The following is an 18,850-nucleotide window of genomic DNA, read 5'->3' as shown; positions in this document are numbered from 1 at the left end:
GACTGCATTACAGTTACAACCAACGCACTGAGTATCGACTCCAGATCTATGTGGGAATGGTGCAGAGCATCGACGATTCAGAGGTCCCTGCACGACCTGCTTCACGAGTTGTCTATGTCGTTTCAGAGGAGCTAGTGAAGGCAAGTTCGACGTTCGCCACGATTGGCTCGTACGCCGATAACCCTCCCCTGGCTAGGCATCTTCGCTCCTACCCTCAAACAGAAACAGGTCGTTCTTGGTTCATTCGTTAGTGGCCGCCCTGGGCCTGTTCAAAGCCGTCAACCCAGATCTCGATGGCCAGAAATACATGCAAGTGATACGTCCCCGCCGAGCGTCCCCGCGCGAACTACTAGTATACCATACTCGCGATTACCTCGAGTATGCACTCAATCCAGCCACAAGAGACTGTCAAGACCAGTCCCAAATCGCCGAGTTTGGACTCGAAGACGTGCGTTTATACTTACGTTCCACCCGCTGATGCTGTGATTGACTCCACTGATATGTATGTCTGTTTGCAGGATTGTCCTCCTTTTCATAATATGCATGAATACATTCAACTGGTGGCGGGTGCAACGCTGACAGCGGTAGACACGTTAAAGGACGACGTATGCGACGTCGCTATCTGTTGGGACGGCGGAAGGTCGGGGCCCGTCTCTTTGCTGTTTTTTACTGTCGACGTTGAAGAAAGAGGTCGAAATTCTGTGATCTTCAAGGCATCACGCCCAGAAATCCAAGGCGTCTGGGTTTTGTTACGTGGCTGATTGTGTCCTCGCTATTTTGGCTTTGAAGAAGAACCGACTGGCGGCGACGATCTCCGCTACTAGTAATACGCTGCCAACGATAACGACGCGAAAACCGCGCGTGATGTACGTCGACTTGGATGTGCATTTTTCGGATGCTGTTTCAGAGGCTTTTTATAACGCGAGTTCGACGGCGTCGTCTCAGATACTGGTAACTGGTGTGATTTCTTTTGCCTGTTACCAAGACGTCTTAAGCTATTTAGACGTTGTCAATTCACCACACTTCCCCAGGATTCTTTCCCCCCTCATTGCTATCCGACCTGTCGAATCCTGATGACCCCGCTTTCGACCCATTCACGTTATCGCTGCCTCTAAAAGCTGGTGCGTCCAACCGAACATTCGCTCGAGTATGGCCGACCGTCAATGGAATCGAGAAGACCTTCGGTCCTGATTTCGTAGTGATCCAATGTGGAGTGGACAGTTTAGCTGGTGATCCTGTGGCTACCTGGAATTGGTGTCTTGGTGATGGCGAAGGATCCTTGGGTGGTTGGCTAGAGAAGATGCTACGTGAGTGGCGAGGCAAAAAGTTACTCCTGGGCGGTGGTACGTGGATCTTCTTTCCGTTTATTTTTTTAATGCTGGATAAACCGTGATCAAGGCGGGTACAATTCTGCGAATGCTGCACGCGCATGGGCGTATTTGACTTCTATAGCCGTAAGTATGGGTCTCTCTGTCCTAAACATAATCAAATGGATGATGGTGGGGACGACTTTATTTACGTGTCAGATGGGCAACCCACTCCCAGTAGACACAGATATACCGGAGCATCGTGCGCTTCCGCTATATCAGCCATCCTTTACGCTGGACGTCCCGGCTGGTAATATGCGGGATGAAAATTCAGAGGGTTACCTGTTGGAAGTGGAGCGACGGTTTGAGCGGATTCGAGAAGTGTTGAGCTGTAGATTGTCCGGCGCTACGGGTTCTGTATGAGTGTTTGGTGTTGGTCACTAGTGCAGAAGTTCTTACACATTCGCAAACCGCTACAGCCAAACACTTGTTACCACTACTTGCCATCGCTCGTCGTCGTTCAAAGCGTTGGTCAGGCTGGCCAGCTTGTTATGTCGTCCTAACCCGTGTACAATATTATTCAAACTCCCATTCCGGTCTTTCCATCCAACACCTCGCAGGCACGCACACTCGATGCTCTGGAGCACATCTGTTTTGAGCACACTTTCGTCCGACACGGAGCCTTCCGTCGTCATCGCCTTCGATTCGGCCAAATACCTCTTCAACGTTGGGGAGAATACCACCAGATCCTATTTACAGAGCCGGCAAACATGGAGGAAGACCAGGGGAATCTTTCTAACCTCGATTAGTACCCAGAGGTCGAGCGGGCTTCCAGGTGCGGGGGATCATCGAACTTAGTTGCATGGTGGTGGTATACGACGCGACGCTCAATAATGTTTATAGGTCTCCTCATGACGTTTGCGGATGCTGGGCGGTCTCAGGTTCGCGTGACGGGTCCATCTGGGCTTTTACATCTCATCGCGAGCATGCGAAGGTATACGTACCGGTATGTTACTCTCCGATGATTGGAACTACATCTGCTGAGTTTTTCCCAAAGTGAGAACTTGGATGTCACGCCCTCCGAAGTTCGCCTTGTCTCAGATGATCAACCCGTGTACAAGGACGAAAACATAACCGTGTTTGCTCTGCCTATCAACCCAACACCAGAACAATCTCAGAATGACGGGCATTCTAAGGTGCTATTGAAGAGAAAACGAGACACCTCTCCGGAGCGACCAGCAAAGCGAGGTTCTAATAATCAAGGCAGAACAACTCCCGAACCCGAACCACCTCTTTCGATAGAGCAGTTGATGGAAAGATCGGATTTTGATCCAACTTCGTTGAAAGGAGAGAGGGCTCAGGCGTGGCGGCGACATGTCGTGAAGCTTATGTTCCCCGCGACTCAAGTTCCCCAGTCCATCGACAACGGTGACAAAAACCAAAAAGGTAAACGGAGAGGAAAGGACAAGGACAGTAACGCAATCAAGCCTAGTCCAGACGAGCCTCCAAATACTGCATACGTCCAGCAACCTCCCGGTCTCAAACGTCCCCTTCCCATACCAGATCATTCTTCAGTTGGTTCCCCTGATCAATGCTTGAGACCCACTCTTGCATACGCTATACAAGGACCTCGCATGCGGGGCAAGTTCGATGCACAAAAGGCTGAGGCTCTGGGCCTCAAACATGGGCCATTGCGCGCAGTGTTGGCTCGAGGACAGACCGTCACCGTCCAAGTCGATGACGGTCATGGTAATCTCGTCCATCGCGAAATAAAACCTTCGGATTGTATAGCAGAAGGCACGCTTCCCGGAGTAGGTGTGCATTTTACCCTTTATTTCACCTTAATTTAAGGGTCGTAGGTTGTGTTGCTGCTTGATACGCCAACGCTAGCGCATATTCCAAGTCTCCTAGCTGGATTTGCTGATGGTGGTCCGTTTTCCAAGTACCGACAGCTTAACTCAAAGGACCATGTTGTACGGGTGATTCATCACCTCTGCGGGGATGGGGTTCTTGAAGATGAACGATATAGGTCTTTCATGAACGAGTTTGGACCTGACGTACACGTGAGTGGATAACGAGTCGTCGTGATCCTTTCCTTACTCTGCTTAGCATCTGGTTGCTTCGCGCAGATACTTACCAGATCCGGTCACCTTCACCAGTGCAGCTTACAGTCAATTGCGGCTGAACCAACTTGATTCGGATGTATTTCCTATACCAAAATTCACTTTGAGCGCGGAGAGGCCCTTAGAGGGTAAGCCCATAAGCACTTTTGCTTTACCCATTTGTGAAACCTCGCTGACGAACCTGTGAAGGTGTAGCAGGGCTACCTGCTGGGACACTTGCTATGCAAGCGGGTTTATCTGCATCCATTCACCCCCTGCGACCGCCGGCGCAGGATGAGAACGCTCGAAAACTCGACCTCTTCCATCCGGCTGTTCGCTCTGACTCCTTGGTAAAACTCCCGGATTCAATTCTTTCTTCGTTTTCCTGGGCTCGGGCTGTTGTACGGTCTTTCGCTAGCGATCCCGAGGCGGGTAAAATACTAGGTAAAGACGTGTTGGTCTGCACGCTGGGCACTGGCAGTGCCATACCAAGTAAATTTAGAAATGGTGAGTCGGCCGTTGCCAACTTATACTCGATGTATGTATATCTAACAACGGGTAGTCTCCGCTACACTTATTCATATCCCAAAACATGGCTACCTTCTTCTTGACGCGGGTGAGGGAACTTGGGGTCAGCTTGTGCGCAAGTACGGAAGAGACCCATCGTCATCTTCCAATGTATGGCAGATGTTGCGCGAGCTCAAGTGCATATTTATAAGTCATATTCATGGAGATCATCACATCGGACTTCCTAAACTATTGGCGATGCGACAACGCGTAAGTAGATTGATATTGGCGAGCGAAGGTTTTTCGCAGCTGACTCTCTCCACGTAGTTGGATCCACCCGCAAAGGAGCCCTTGTATCTGGTTGCCAACCACACCGTCTTCCAGTATCTGCGTGATTATGACGGCCTCGAGACGCTCGGGCTTCAAAGTGGCTCTAACAATCCCGTCGTATTGATACCAGTGGATGCTCTCCACTGGTTAAAGTCGTCTCATTCAGAGGGATCGAGCCGCAACGCTTCCCGTTCATGGTGAATCGTTTTGCTCCACCACTACCGTCAATGCACATTTAACAGTATGAACAGGTACGCGGCTACCCATGCAGATCTGTGCGCGTCCCTTGGACTGCGAAGCCTGCAGACAGTTGACGTAGAGCACCGTACGTTGTGCCATGGGTTGATCATCAAACATGCTGATGACTGGAGCATCGTGTAAGTCTCGCTGTTACCACGTCATCACCTCGCAAGCCTCTCATTTGGCAAGGTAGGTATTCCGGAGATACTGTTCCCGTAGACCGACTAGTACAAGCGGGTCAGAATGCGACACTTCTCATTCATGAAGCGACGATGGCAGATGATGAAGCAGAAAAGGCTCGAGCTAAGATGCATAGCACTGTCGGTCAGGCTATCGACATCGGGAAAAAGTATGGTTCATCCCGAAATATGCTTTCTATGTTCAAGCTGACATGTTGAGAATAGGATGAATGCTCACAGCACTCTCCTGACCCACTTCTCAGCAAGATATCCAACGATGCCACAGTCCATGCTCATGAACTATGAGCCTGGAGAGCCGATCGTCGCGCTCGCCTTTGATCATGCGAACGTCCGCATCGGCGATATGCGGAAGATGCACGCTTACATGCCCGCTATAGAACAAAACTTTACCGAACTGGACGATGACGACGCTACTGCGCAGGTGGCGGAAGTCGACATCACATGAACCATGACGATTATCATTCAATATTATAGTAAAACCTAGGAGCTACTGCATAATGATTCTAGAGATGCAATCACACCGCGCGCTATTTCCTCGCCGCTCTTATCCCAGGAACCTTTCCGCCGGTCTCTGGAATCCCGAGAGGCCAAGGAAGTTGTTCCTTCATTTAGAGAAGTCATTGTCTGCTTATATGAATCGAGGAACGCGTGGCAGTGGCATATCAATGATCTGAGCTTGGCAGACGATGATTCGGCAGATAGCGCAGCCAAGACGACGTCGAGGCTCGCTTTGTTACCTTTGATTAGTATGCCCAGAAGGACTGCTGTATAACCACGAAGGAAGACATTCTCTGGTGGACTGTCCTCATGTGTTGACGTGTGTTGGACGTAGAGTGCCGTGAGACAGCGCAGGATGGACTGCCTCTCTGAACACTGACACGCCCGGATACAAGGCCGGTTTCCAGGGCAAGAAGGATCGATCGCTGTCAGAATGGCGAGTAGGCAAATGGGTGATTCAAGCAAGATAGGCTTACACTGCTCTCTGCAAAGACCGGACACCTTTTCACTCATGGTGGCCCAGTTCATCAATAGGCCCAGTGCAAGGCATAGAAGGTCAAAGGTTTCACCACCAGGGTGTTGATCTCCGTTCTCTAGCCATTTTGATTGAGACTGGATAGCCACCAAAGCTACAAAGGGAAGAGAATACTCTTCCACGAGTGTCGCCTCACACCACGATAGGTCCCCATGCGAGAGCAGAGTGAGCACGCGTAACGCTCCGCACAAACATTTCCACGCTCCCGCTCCACGTCAACCTAGCGACACGAAGGGAATCAAAAGCACTCACCTAGAATACGTTGGTCTTCATTCTCGCTTTCGCGTAGCTGTACCTGAGATAGAACGCAAAGAGACAGAAACTTTGAAGCCAGCTCATCAGCGCATGCCACGCGAAAGACTGCGGCTCGATCATCCTCCAAGTTTGCTGTTGACCACTGTCCTAGTAGGAAAGAGTCCACGAGGCGCAAACACGATTCCAGGTGTTCGAGGGATAGAGCTGCAGAGCATAGTTCACTTGGAACAGGTAGTAGGGGCAATCCAGATAGATAGGCTGTAATGCGGGGTCCTACCAGGCTGAGCTCAGCCTCCAGGCTAGCGAGTATGGGATCCAAGTGTCGAGCAGCAAGAGTAGCAGGGAGCATAGCTAGTGTGTGGGAGACCAAGGTACGAACGGAAGGCTGAGAAAGGTCCAATGAAAGACATTCCAGCATACAGTCCAGTTATATGCACACCTGGGACTCTGATCCCTCATGCAATTCCTCCGATACCATGCCTGATAGATTTTTCAACTACACGCGACAGTTATTCATCCACGACGTGGACATGCCGGGAAAGTGAATACCCACAACAAGAATCTCTGACCTTGAAATCCCACATGCTTTGAAGTCCGTTACATGCGCGTTCGCGGCAGCAAGAGAAAGTACGTCCGTCTTGTCACGAAGCGAAACAAGAATGTCAACAAGCGTATCGGCAAAATCGGGACGTCGTGATAAATCTCCGAGGGTATGCGGGTCCCTAGAAGACAAAGCCGCAAAGAATGATAAAATGGCATCGAATATCTAAGTACGACTTCAGGAAGCAACTATAAGCGAGAGGATTCGCCACCTACTTTGTCACTCACTCCACCCCGTGATATCGACAACTTGTCCCATGTTAGTACGTAAAAATCGAACGCCTTGGCCCGTCTGTTAAAGTCGGGGTCACAAAGCTTGTTGACTATCTCGAGAGCGCTTCATTCAATGTATATGAACGAAAATCGAGTTGAGGGGAACGAGCGAGCTTACCTCGTCCGCCGCAATGCCATCGCGCTAGACATCTCAAGACCCTCGAAAAGATATCCCACCTCATCCATAAACCGTCTACTTTCACCCTTATTTCTTAACTCCGTTATGCTTTTGAGATCGTTCGGCGCTCCATTAGAGTTGTGACCGAGGGATGTTTGAAACGAGGCGCTCGAAGTGCGCTTCAGCCTTCGGGACGGGGAAGAAGCCGGTTCAAACGGAAGGGGATCATCCTCAGATTTATCTACTCCCCAACGGTTGCGGAGGTCTGTATATGATTCCTGTGACATATCCTCCTGAGTTTGATCGTGGAGGTTGTCCAAGTCCAAGCTGGATATTGGGAGGTTCACCAGGAAAGATCGGGATGGCCCCGCATATGTCTTCATAGGTCTAAGTGGCTGCTGTTTCGAGGGTGACTGCGCGAGATCGTCTGGAGTGGCCTGTCTCTTACGTGTTGGAGTGGAGGACTGGAGTCGGCCTTTCACTTGAGACGAATCCGGGATAGGTGCTGACACAAGCCAATCGATCTGTAAGAATCGGCCTCACACGGAAAACCCTGAAATACTCACTCTGCGGGCGTTTACTGGGACTACCATCTGGTGTGGCCGTGAGCGGACTGGCTTCCACAGTAATCTTGCGTCGCTTCCGTCGACCCGGTGACGGTGAGTCGTTGTCATCGGTGTCGGTTGGGGTTTCAGTTTCAGGTAGTCGGGGTTCTCGTGTTGTTCTTCGTCCTTTCCGGCCATAGACACGCTGCATGACCGACTGCCTGACAGTGTCAGTAATAGTAAATGCTGGAGGTGGATCACCGCACAAAGTTGTATTGCTGACATAATGCCACCAGCCTCTCTTACTGGGTGACATTAATCTACGTACAAACTCTATCAATGTAATAACCTTGCCGAAGTACCTAAACCATAGAGAAATGCAGGAAGGAATGGTTATTCTATTGATGTTTAGCCGGAAAACTACGTAGTGGCATGTGAATGACTATAGCATGGAGATTGATAGGTGTCCCGTTAGATGGTCATGCAAATTTTATACCAGAGGGCCTGCCACTTCTACGGCTATCGGTTGGAGTCGCCCACAGCGTGAAGGAGAAGATCTCATCTGGGTGGAGGTAAGGGGGGGATAAGACGGTAGCCAGAACGCAGAACTCTATGGGGATGCATTTAGGAGACAAAGCTTGGGTCATGTACTGTGGAGGGGTGACAATAAAGTTGGTAGGCTCAATGATGATCGTTGTCGACACCACCAGCGGATGTAATCATAGCACGTCGGTACGTGGTTCAGATCTTGACCCTGTGATTGTGTGGGCGGCTTGGTTAGGTAACTTGTGCCCCTCATGCCAATACTAGGATGGGTTAGACTTGTTACTTGCGGATTTCCTAACTGCACGGCAGAGTATTGTGGAAGAATGTTTTTGGAAACCAGATCCTCGAGGGAGGAGCTGGGGAAGCCCCACTGTGCTGCGGTGTCCGGTGTGAAGGACGGGGCGAGTACGGAAATACAAAGCCGCCGAGAAGATCGGTAGTACGTTTCACCAGACATAACTAGTGAACCTATCGAGCTGGCTTGGTACCGCGGAGAGTATGGGAAGAGGTCCCCTGGCATTGCTATGAGCAATCGAAGATAGCAAGGAAGGACCGTTGGTCGAGTCTTTCCCTCGCCGATGCATCACCGGGACTCGGTCAGACGACGAGAAGAATGGGACGGTCTAACAGGAACTTGATGGTCGTAGTTCACACATGGGCCAGGCTGTGCACCACAGATAGGCACGTTGATTCAATACCACCCGAATCCGCAGTCGTTTGCCCTTCGCACTTCACCACCATCCTCCCCTATAGTCGTAGCACACTTACTGTTCAAGACATCCTAAGAGTTGTTTTCTCGTTTTCACATCGCCATGGCACCGAGCTCTCTTCGTTCCTCGTGGCATTCGCTGCGGCGTTCTCAACGTTCGAGTGACGATGCTGGTGTGTTACTAGTTTCCATTCCCACTGAAGCCATTTCTTCATATTGCCCTGCACACAATCGTCTTTACGCGGGTTTCAGAATATCACTTAGATCCTGCCGAGGCCAAAAAGCAGATTGATCGCATTCCTCGTTTTCGCATTCTTGTCATGGGCAGAGCAAATGCGGGTAAAACAACTGTTTTATAGCGGGTCTGTAACACTACGGATCAGCCAGAGATCTTCAATGGAAAAGGAGAGAAGGTATGTGGGTGTGTTATGTGCTTCGTATTTGTCAACATGTCATTCTGCCAGGTTGATACTGGGGACGTGCAGGGTTCACTGGCGGTGAGGCCACCACGTGAAATTACATGGTGCTCACGTCAAACTTATGCAGCGTGGCTACCATAACATTGAGGATGAACTAGTGTTTAAAAGTAACCTGCGCTATGTGTTCCATGACTCATGTGGATTTGAGGCGGGGAGCGAGGTAGAGGTTTGATAAGATGAAGAAATTTGTTACAGATCAAGCAAAGTCGACCAAACTGGAGAACAAAATACATGCAATTTGGTAGGATGATGTCTGACTAATGGCACCAGGAGTCCACTGACCTGGCCTTTGTGATTGATTTAGGTATTGCATTCCTTTGAATGAAAGCCATAGGATGGTCATGGCTGCTGAAAGGAAGTTCTTTAATGAGTGTAATTCAGGACATGGTATGTGTACACAAATGTCACATCATACTTGGTGCAAGGATTTAGGATGTGCACAGTTCCTGTGATTGTGCTACTAACAAATGCAGACACCTTAGATCTTGATGCAGTGCAGGAGCTTATGGAAAGGGGATTAACTGCAATGAAAGAGGTGCCAGAGGTAGAAAAACAGTTGCAAAAGGGCTGTCTGGAAAAGATCAAAGGGTGGCTGAATGAGATGAAGTTTCCACCTCAAAACTACCTTATGCTCACTGGTGAGTAAGTTATGAATACAAAAATAGCATATTAACATATGTCTCTTCAGGCATGGAACAAGAGAGTGCAAATTGTGAAGAGCTATTGAAATGCATAGCAAATGCTTTAACAGAGGAAGGGCTGCAAGGACTGCTTATATCATCTCAGCAGTCAAACTTAGGACTATGCATGGAATTTGCCATAATGAAGTGAGTGGCAAAAATTGAGTTCTACAGGGTGCTGAGTACAGAAAGGACATTGAAAGGGTATATGAACAGGGGGGTTGATCAGAAGGAGTTAGCATGGAGGCTTGCAGCATGGTTCCCATTTGTAAGCAATCAGTGGTTTGGAGGAATGAGAGGCTAATTAGGTTATAGGAGGTGTGTGAGAATCTGTGAGTGCAAGTATAACTGATGCTGAAGGTGATTGTTGCTGTTGGGTTTGACTGTGATTCACAGAATGTAAGTTTACACCTTGAAGATCATGGTGGATGCATGCTAACATGTTCACTCCCACCCTGTTGGACTGGGGTTCATAGTTTGTGAGTGGAGTCCTGGTAGATGGTGGTGGATGCATGCTGACATGTCCACTCCCACCCTGGTGAACTGGGGTTCATAGGAGGTGAGTGGAGTCATGGCAGATGGTGGTGCATGCATACTGACATGTTCACTCCCACCCTGTTGGACTGGGGTTCACAGGAGGTGAGTGGAGTCATGGCACATGGTGGTGGATGCATGCTGACATATTCACTCCTACCCTGTTGGCCTGGGGGTTCATAGCTTGTGAGTGGAGTCATGGCAGATGGTGGTGCATGCAACCTGATTATATTCACCACTGCTTTGCCTGACTTGCATGCATAGAATGTGAGTTAATGGATGAAAAATGGTGGCCATGGATGGTTGCTGAATGTGGTTTTTTCTCCCACCCCATTGCATTTACATTCATAGGATGTGAGTGATGTTGTGGCAGCATTTGGTGGAGGAAAATATATATACTCACAATCATCATCCCTTCAATTTTGGCCTTTGGGTCTTAGAGAGTGAGTGTTGTGGACATTGCCCATTTAGCATTCTTTTCACAAGCTCTTCTCATCCAATAGATGGTGAGCTTGATCACTGCATATATCTCTAAAATATTGCTGAGACATTGTGTTAGGATGCAGGTGCAATCTTCCCATGGAGTATGCCTTTTTTGCCTTTTTCTTATTTCTCCTCTTGAATATTTCTCAGCATGTCAGTTCTCATAATTCCTCTAAAATCCTGACAAAGTTTAGCCTATTACCAGAATGTATGGTTTTGTTCCACATCCCACAATCATTCATTACCCATGTGTTTTCAGTTGGTTTGTCACTCTTTTTCCTACTTTAACATTGGTTCCTGTTTTACCCTTGATATCTGGTCAGGTGGTATGTTCCAATTCCTTTTTCTTTTCCTAACAGTCTATGATGTGTTGAATTGGTTGGTTATAGCAACCCATCGAACATGGAAGCAGTTTCATTTCCATCCCTACATTGTCCATGTCAAGGCAGCCTTCCCTGATGGCACTTGCAGAACATGGCATTGGTAAATTATTGCTCTTGATCCTGCTTCATTCTGAAGCTCATGATTACAGGTTGTGTAATTGTTTTTGAATACTTATTTTTCCAGTTGCAGGTCACGGATGGAGGTACTACAAGGCAGGATGTGCAGCAGGATCTGACAGTGATTGTCAGAACATATCAAAAATCAGGTGTCCAAAATACTGTTATTGCATGCATTGCAGAAGCCTTCCAGCAGCATGGTGAAAGTGTGGATGATTTATGTGCCATGCTTGTGGGTATAGCACAGGCAAACCAGATGTGTAAGACATATTTTTACCCCAATGATGGAAGTCCTATTTAAACTGTCCACAGCAAAGAAATTCCTAAAATGAAAAAAAAGATAATTTCAACTCTTATGCACTTCACTATTCTTGGTAAGTCCCTTGGTTCCCATCTGCCAACCAGTATGAAGATCAGATTTACAGCATCTTGATTCCTACCAGAGTCTTTTTTGAAATCTCAATCTCCTATTGCTTGGGAAAATCCTGTGAAATATGGAATCTGCTTGTTATTTGTATACATTCATGTCCTCTCGTATAGTCCTGTGCAACCTTCAAATTTGAGACCTGATTTCTTGCCATCAGAAGTTGGGAATTTGTGCTGCCTTTATATAACCCCATATAGATTGCTGGAATCTGGTAATCTATACAACAATCTCCAAAGTCCCATATACATCCAAACTGCCACCACAATTTTACATTTCTCACAAATGTGTCCAGTGGTATTATCCTTTGAATCCCAAAACATCCATGTGCATAATGTTGTTAGTGGATATGCTCACCATTTATGGAGTGATTTTTTTGAGATGTTCTCAGCAAACCAACTGTTGATAAAGCCAGAAGGCCAACAAAGTCTATGTATGGTTACAAAGAAGAGTAGTATGCTGGGGTATGGGATCATTGCTTATTGTCAATTTGTATGGCATGTTCAATATCCAATCTACACCACAACATGCCTAGTGTGAGGTTGTGAGGGTTTATCTCAAGCTTCCATGTGTGAAGCATACTATATGGTATTCCCACTGTTGTAAGACACATGGATAAAACTTATTTACAATATTTTCCAAGCTTTGTATACATGAAACATTGTTTGCACTGAATGCCACAACCCCAAGATGACTACTTGTTCAGGAGGAAATTATAGCAGGGACTACCACTCAATAATTATGAGTATCTTTCAAGCTTGCTGAATATCAGCTGAGCACTCAACAATCAAGGAAATCCTTGAAGAGGTATGCTGCATGAAAATGGTGCAGAAGGCCATAAGCATGCATATGAGAATGAGCCATGCTGGCTTTGGAAGGAAACCTCCAAGGGATGAAGTGGTTCACACCCACACAGAAAGAGGAGTGATCAACACTCTTCATCTAATGAAAACTTCATATACATAAAGAAAGGGGATACAATTTATTGAAGAAAGATAGATCTTCCAATGAAGAGCAACAGATACCTGAGGAAGGATGGTGCAGACCATCAATCTTGTCAATGAGAACAGGATCACCTGTATGGTAAGGGGAAACAACCCCAGAAGTTCCTAGCAGGGATCACCTGCTTCAATTGCAACAAGGAGGGTGTTTTGGCTCCTGATTTCCTCCTTCCTCAAAGGATAAAGGCAAAAGTGCAGCAAAGTTGTAACTGTTCACAGTCATTGTCCAAGAGGACACACAGTATGAGCATACTTGCAAGGAGGATAAGCTAGAAGAAGAAAAATTGGGTGAGCCTGACAAGGAAGAATTGGTACAAGTATATGAGGAAAATGTGGGTGTTAACCCCAAGGATATGGAGAAATCAGATATTGACAACATCCCAAACACCTTCAAGACATATTATAAGGTGAACAAGGATGACAAGCCTGTAGCTGACTTTGGCACAATGCATCACAAAGCATATAGTGTAGTCAAACTTAGTCACAACATATGGGTAGCCTGCACACCAAAACACCATTACTCATGTAGAGCCTGGTGCAGGACCATCAAAATAATTTAGCCACAGCACATAAATGGGCCTGTGGGCCCAGAGTGACAGTAACATATGAACAGGCCTGTGAGTGGGTGATAACAATATATGGGTGGGGCTTGTGAGTTAAGGATATCACAACACATAGACAGGCCTGTCCTACCTATCATGGATAATGATGCAATGAATGGATTGGCCTGTCCATAGCATGATCTGCCCTTCCACAACATAAAGGTGGGCCTGTCCCTGGCATAATCTACCCTGCCATGACATAAAAACAGGCCCATCCCTCCTATCTTGGATGATGAAACAACATATGGACAGGCCTGTCCATGGCATGATTCACCCTGCCACAACATGAAGGCAGGCTTTAGACTGTCAGCTCAAGTCTTAGAACCCCACACTTGAGCTGCTCAATCATATGCAGCATTCCTCAGAACTTCACCCTCAGTGTCCCTTGCAAGGACCACTCTTACTAGCATTGAAAAATCCTCTGTTGTTTACAGGGGTTACTGATGCCATTTGCTCAGTAGAAACCTTAGTCTGTGACTGAGCTCAACCTATGCTTCAACTTCAGTTTTAGTGTAACAAGTCTCCACAGCCTTTGGGCAAAGGTCACTGTTTAGTGAACCACCAAAACCCCCTAAAATAACTGTCATTGGGTGCTGACATGACCCACATGAGAAGAAACCTCTTCTGAGGACAAACAAGAGAGCACTGTCACTGACACCTCCTTGAATGAACCTGAACATCTGGATAGAGGCTTTACCTCTGGTATCCTCTTGAACCTCCTTTCCCAATCTCTTGCTTCACTCAGTACTCCCATCCCACCAGTACCTGCCCCTACTCCTGTACATCTGCTCTCACCCCAGAATATGATGTCCAGATCATTGTCAAAGGCCTTGGCCAACATTGCCACTAAGGCAGCTGAATTGAAGATCAGTGCTCCACCTGATTTTGATGGAGATCAGAAGATAATGATGAGCTGGCTGTTTGCAGTCCAGACTTAATGGTCAACAATGAAATCTACAACACAGACACCAAGCAGGTTGTCTATGCCCTGTCATATATGAAGATGGGAGTTGCCCACTCCTGGGCAGCTACCTTCCAGAAGACATTCCTTGAGAAAAACCTGCCTAGCTTTGGGTCATTTATGGACTTCAAAACTGCATTCAAAGCCTCATTCACCCCTGCTGACTCTGCTGGAGCAGCTATCTCCAAGCTCTGGACCTTGAAACAAAAAGACTCTGTTGAGCAATACATCACTGAATCCCACACTGCCACTGCTGACTTGACCATCACAGATGATATTACCCTGATTGAGTTCTTCTCTCAGGGCCTCAAACCATTTATTACAAACCACATCTGCATGATGGATACCACTCCTACTAAGATTGATGAGTGGTACAAACATGTGCAGAAGTTCAATGCCAAATGGAGAAAAGTGAATGAACTGTTTGGAAAGAAGGATAAGAGGACCATCTACCCCCAAAATAACCTCTCAGAAGAAAAAGACCCAAATGCTATGGATGTGGATTGAGTGAGACTCTCCAAAGAAGAAAGAGACTGACACAATAAAGAAGGAAGATGTTTCAGATTGGAGAAAAAGGACATCTCTCTTGAGAATGTCCAAATAAGGGAAAGACTCCACAAAAGAAAGAAAAGAGGGTCAGGAAGATAGTAGAAGTTGAAGAAAGTGATGAAGAAGAAACTTTTGGACCATTGGTTGCTCTGGTAAACATTGCCAGACTCCTTGGGAAAGATTTTTAAAACAGAACTCTGAGTTGGTGCCAGAAGTTCCTGATAACAAGGATAGTACCTTTTCTGTTGCACCTGCATTAGTATCCTCCACTCTGAAATGTACCATGCAGATTCCCATTTCCATCTGTGCATCAGAAAAAACTAGGAAAGTCATCAACACCACTGCACTGGTTGACTCTGGAGCTGAGATATCCTGTATGGACTGGGGCTTTGTTTGAAAGAATAAAATCCCCATTCAGTGACTTGCCCAACCCCTTGTTGCCAGAAATGTGGAAGGATCCTTGAACTCAAAAGGAAAGATCATATTCTCTGTTAAACTTGTCTTCAAGATAAAAAAAATCACCAACAAGTCTTTCTTCCATGTGATAGACTGTGGAGCAGAAAATGTGGTCCTAGACCTTCCATGGCTACAGGAAAATAACCTTTCCATCAACTGGAGAATGGGAACTCTCTCCATTGACAAAAAAACTGATCAATCCAAAGAGTTCTCCTGAATGACCTCCCTGGCCACCATTGATGAACCATCAACAGTAAACCTCCTCTCCATTGATGAAAAAAGGAGTAAACTGCTTCTTGGACCACAAAGAACCAGAAGAGGAGACCAAACATGCCTATTTCACCATGGCAGTCACCTGATTGATCAAAGTGGCCAAGAAACTAAACCCTAACAACCACTATGTCAAAAAAATCACTACCACCATGGAACTAGCTTGGGCAGAAGAAAGGAAGAAGCCAAAACCAACCCTTCCCTCAGACTACCAAGAGTTTGCATCAGTTTTCAAGAAACCCTCTGGTGGAACACTTCCCCCATCATGACCTTATGACCATGCCATCAACCTTTTAGAGGACTTCATCCCCAAAGTGGCAAAAGATTACCCACTCTCTCCCTCTGAAAGAGAGTCTGCAGAAAAATTTATCAAAGAAAACCTACAAGAGGGAAAGATTTGCCCTTCAAAGTCTCCTCAAGCAGCACCCTTCTTCTTTGTAGGAAAGAAAGATGGCTCTCTCTGACCATGCCAGGACTATAGGTACCTGAACAAGAATATAGTAAAAGATGCTTATCCCCTTCCCCTAATCTCCAATTTGGTCAACAAGCTGAAAGGAGCATCCATTTTCACCAAGATGAACATCTGTTCAGGATACAATAATGTCTACATTAAAGATGGAGACCAATGGAAGGCAGCATTCATCACATACAAAGGCTTCTTTGAACCCCATGGTAATGTTCTTCAGGTTGTGTAACTTCCCTACCACATTCCAGTGATTCATGAATGACTCTTTCTGAGACATGATTGCTGAGGGATGACTGGTTGTCTATATGGATGACCTCCCCATCTTCTCCACCAACCCTGAAGAACACAAACAAAGAACTCATCCCATCTTAGAATGAATCAGGGAACTCTCCCTCCCCCTCAAGCTAGAAACATGTCACTTTGATCTTACTGAGGTATTCTACCTCAGTAAGATCATCAAGGAAAACACTGTCATCATAGACCCAGTCAAAGTCCAAGGCATTGCTGAATGGCCAGTCCCTAAAGAGGTCAAAGACATATGATCCTTCTTAGGATTCACAAACTTCTATTGAAGATTCATCCCTTACTACTTGGACATTGCCAGACTGCTAATTGACTTGACCAAGAAAACCATCTCTTGGGAATGGTCAACTAGATGCCAGAATGCCTTTGAGCTCCTGAAAAGGATCTTCATGGCCCAACCAACACTTTAAAAGCCTGAAACCTCTCAGCCATTTGCCATTACCACAGATGCATCCAAATATGCCACTGGAGGAGTGCTCCTCCAGGAAGATTCAAATGGTCAATGGCAACCCTGCAGAATGAACCTATGACATCTATGACAGGGAGTTGTTTGGGATCATCAGAGGGTTGAAAACCTGGAGGCATTACCTCCATGGTTCCCCATTTCCAGTCAAGGTCTTCACCAACCATGACCTACTTCAAAGCACTGCAGAACATAAACTGCTGCCAAGTTCACTCACTTCTTGACCTCACAGATTTTGATCTGCAACTCAAACATGTACCAGGAAAGACCTGACTTCCCCTGACACACTCTCCCACTGCCCTGATCATGTACCTGATGACAATGAAGACAACAAAGGAGTCACTCTCCTACCACAAACCATGTTTGTCAACCTCATTGACACCAACCTTTCTCAAAAGGTGGCTTCCTCCTCCATGACTGACCCTGTGGTCCCAATGGCTCTCTGAGCCATCAAAAATGTTGATATGCCCCTTCCATTTGAATCTCATCCCTCTGATTGGAGCTTTGATAATGGGATACTTCTTTACAAGGACTAGATGTACATCCCAGATGACCCCTCCCTCTGAAGGACTGTCATGTCCAACCACCATGACCATCCCTCAGCTGGACACCCTAGTGTCCTAAAAACCCAACAACTCATCTCCTCTGAGTTTTGGTGGCCCAGACTTGTGTCCTTCATCTGAAAATATGTTGAGGGCTGTACTACTTTCCAGCAATATAAAGTGAACACTCACTTGATGACCTCTCCCCTCACAACCATCCCCTCAACCTCAACCTGCCCCTTCCAACAGATCTCCTGTAATCTGGTCACTGACCTTCCCCATTCACAAGGCTATAATTCCCTTTTGGTCATGGTAGACCATGGGCTTACAAAGGGGGTAATTTTATCACCCATGAAGAAAACCACCTCTGCTGCTGACATCACAGCTCTCTTTCAAAAAGGTCTACTCCTACTTTGGGTTATATGACAAAGTCATCTCAGACCAAGGCCCTCAGTTTGCCTCTGCCTTTGTGAAAGAACTTGCTTCCCTTTTGGAATACTCCCTTGCCCTCTCCACTGCCTATCACCATCAAACAGATGGAGAAACAGAATGTGTCAACCAGGAAGTGGAGACCTATCTTCACATCTTCTGCCAAAACAATCCCACCTTCTCATGGGTGGATAACCTTCTAATGGCTGAATTCATGCACAACCAACCCCACTCTGTGACTCACCAATTGCCATTCTACCTCAGGTATGGATATGATCTGAAACCCTGCCCTCCCAGATTGCCAAAACCCACCTTCCTGCTGCCAAGTCTAGACCCAAGGAACTCCAAAAAGCTAGAAAGAATGCCCTTGTGGCCCATGATCTAGCCCAAAAAAACATGAAAAGCACATCCTCCTAACCCTTCACTCCATTCCAAAAAGGAGATAAGGGTTGGCTGGTGGCCTGGAACTTAAAATGTTCCTATGAAAACAGGAAACTTGCACCAAAATGAGAAGGAGCCTTTACCATCTCCAATGTCCTGTCACCAATAATGTATCACCTTGCCATTCCTGCACAATGGAAGATTCACAACATGTTTGTTAGGGGTCTGCCCTAAAACAGTGATTGTTATTACTGGCATTTGATACTTGGTATCACATGCCCTGCTCATATATAAAACATGTCTTGACCTCATGAAAATTAATTCTTTTTTCTACATCTTACTGTGCAAATACCATATGGTTCACTTCACATGGGTGAGCTTGAGAAAAGTCCAACCACAATCTTACAATTTTTTGAAGTGCACTATTGAGTATTCACAATGACACACACAACCTGCTTGTATGCACAAGCAATGGTGGCTAAACCACCCAATGGAGGGGGAAATCCCCTGCCAGACAAAAATAATCATCAAATGGAAAAAGGACCTGAGGTCAAAAGGATAA

The 18,850-nt window shown here is 46.7% G+C and overlaps 5 protein-coding genes across 5 annotated transcripts; 4 read left to right on the top strand and 1 right to left on the bottom strand.

Annotated features, from left to right (window-relative positions):
* Positions 1 to 56: 56 nt before the first annotated feature.
* Positions 57 to 2,101, top strand: F5J12DRAFT_940159 (uncharacterized protein; the record flags this gene model as incomplete). The annotated part of the gene is made up of 7 exons (XM_051749677.1): positions 57 to 140; positions 197 to 448; positions 519 to 640; positions 714 to 951; positions 1,004 to 1,343; positions 1,399 to 1,454; positions 1,527 to 2,101. The coding sequence occupies 7 exons, from the start codon at positions 57 to 59 to the stop codon at positions 1,728 to 1,730; spliced, it is 1,296 nt and encodes a 431-aa protein (XP_051599780.1). The 3' UTR covers positions 1,731 to 2,101.
* Positions 1,941 to 5,131, top strand: F5J12DRAFT_905751 (uncharacterized protein; the record flags this gene model as incomplete). The annotated part of the gene is made up of 11 exons (XM_051748707.1): positions 1,941 to 2,142; positions 2,211 to 2,313; positions 2,365 to 3,118; positions 3,167 to 3,370; positions 3,417 to 3,558; positions 3,620 to 3,916; positions 3,972 to 4,186; positions 4,244 to 4,443; positions 4,498 to 4,623; positions 4,680 to 4,835; positions 4,891 to 5,131. 11 exons carry the CDS (start codon positions 1,941 to 1,943, stop codon positions 5,129 to 5,131), a joined length of 2,640 nt encoding a protein of 879 aa, XP_051599779.1.
* F5J12DRAFT_940073 (uncharacterized protein) lies at positions 4,891 to 7,721 on the bottom strand (the record flags this gene model as incomplete). The annotated part of the gene is made up of 7 exons (XM_051749676.1): positions 4,891 to 5,921; positions 5,972 to 6,359; positions 6,414 to 6,470; positions 6,528 to 6,740; positions 6,791 to 6,911; positions 6,966 to 7,470; positions 7,532 to 7,721. The coding sequence occupies 7 exons, from the start codon at positions 7,719 to 7,721 to the stop codon at positions 5,167 to 5,169; spliced, it is 2,229 nt and encodes a 742-aa protein (XP_051599778.1). The 3' UTR covers positions 4,891 to 5,166.
* A 1,403-nt stretch (positions 7,722 to 9,124) lies between these two features.
* Positions 9,125 to 9,890, top strand: F5J12DRAFT_833517 (uncharacterized protein; the record flags this gene model as incomplete). The annotated part of the gene is made up of 6 exons (XM_051745813.1): positions 9,125 to 9,178; positions 9,230 to 9,262; positions 9,312 to 9,365; positions 9,409 to 9,485; positions 9,549 to 9,631; positions 9,718 to 9,890. Coding segments are annotated over 6 exons (474 nt in total), but the record flags the coding sequence as incomplete, so codon positions are not given.
* A 971-nt stretch (positions 9,891 to 10,861) lies between these two features.
* Positions 10,862 to 11,815, top strand: F5J12DRAFT_114517 (uncharacterized protein). Its single transcript, XM_051738008.1, has 5 exons — positions 10,862 to 10,905; positions 11,018 to 11,154; positions 11,331 to 11,424; positions 11,474 to 11,701; positions 11,754 to 11,815. The coding sequence occupies exons 2-5, from the start codon at positions 11,038 to 11,040 to the stop codon at positions 11,771 to 11,773; spliced, it is 459 nt and encodes a 152-aa protein (XP_051599776.1). The 5' UTR covers positions 10,862 to 10,905; positions 11,018 to 11,037; the 3' UTR covers positions 11,774 to 11,815.
* Positions 11,816 to 18,850: the final 7,035 nt, after the last annotated feature.

This window comes from Pisolithus orientalis, assembly GCF_024613125.1.
Source record: "Pisolithus orientalis strain OTSU chromosome Unknown F5J12scaffold_15, whole genome shotgun sequence".
Classification (NCBI taxonomy): domain Eukaryota; kingdom Fungi; phylum Basidiomycota; class Agaricomycetes; order Boletales; family Pisolithaceae; genus Pisolithus; species Pisolithus orientalis.
This window is presented reverse-complemented; position numbering and strand designations above follow the sequence as displayed.

Bases quoted from the DNA above. Each gene is read 5' to 3' on its own strand.
- F5J12DRAFT_114517 (XM_051738008.1), top strand. From the start codon at position 11,038: ATGGAGTATGCCTTTTTTGCCTTTTTCTTATTTCTCCTCTTGAATATT. The intron at 11,155-11,330 runs GTTTTGTTCCAC...GGTTGGTTATAG, and splicing joins GCCTATTACCAGAATGTATG to CAACCCATCGAACATGGAAG. The intron at 11,425-11,473 runs GTAAATTATTGC...TCATGATTACAG, and splicing joins ACTTGCAGAACATGGCATTG to GTTGTGTAATTGTTTTTGAA.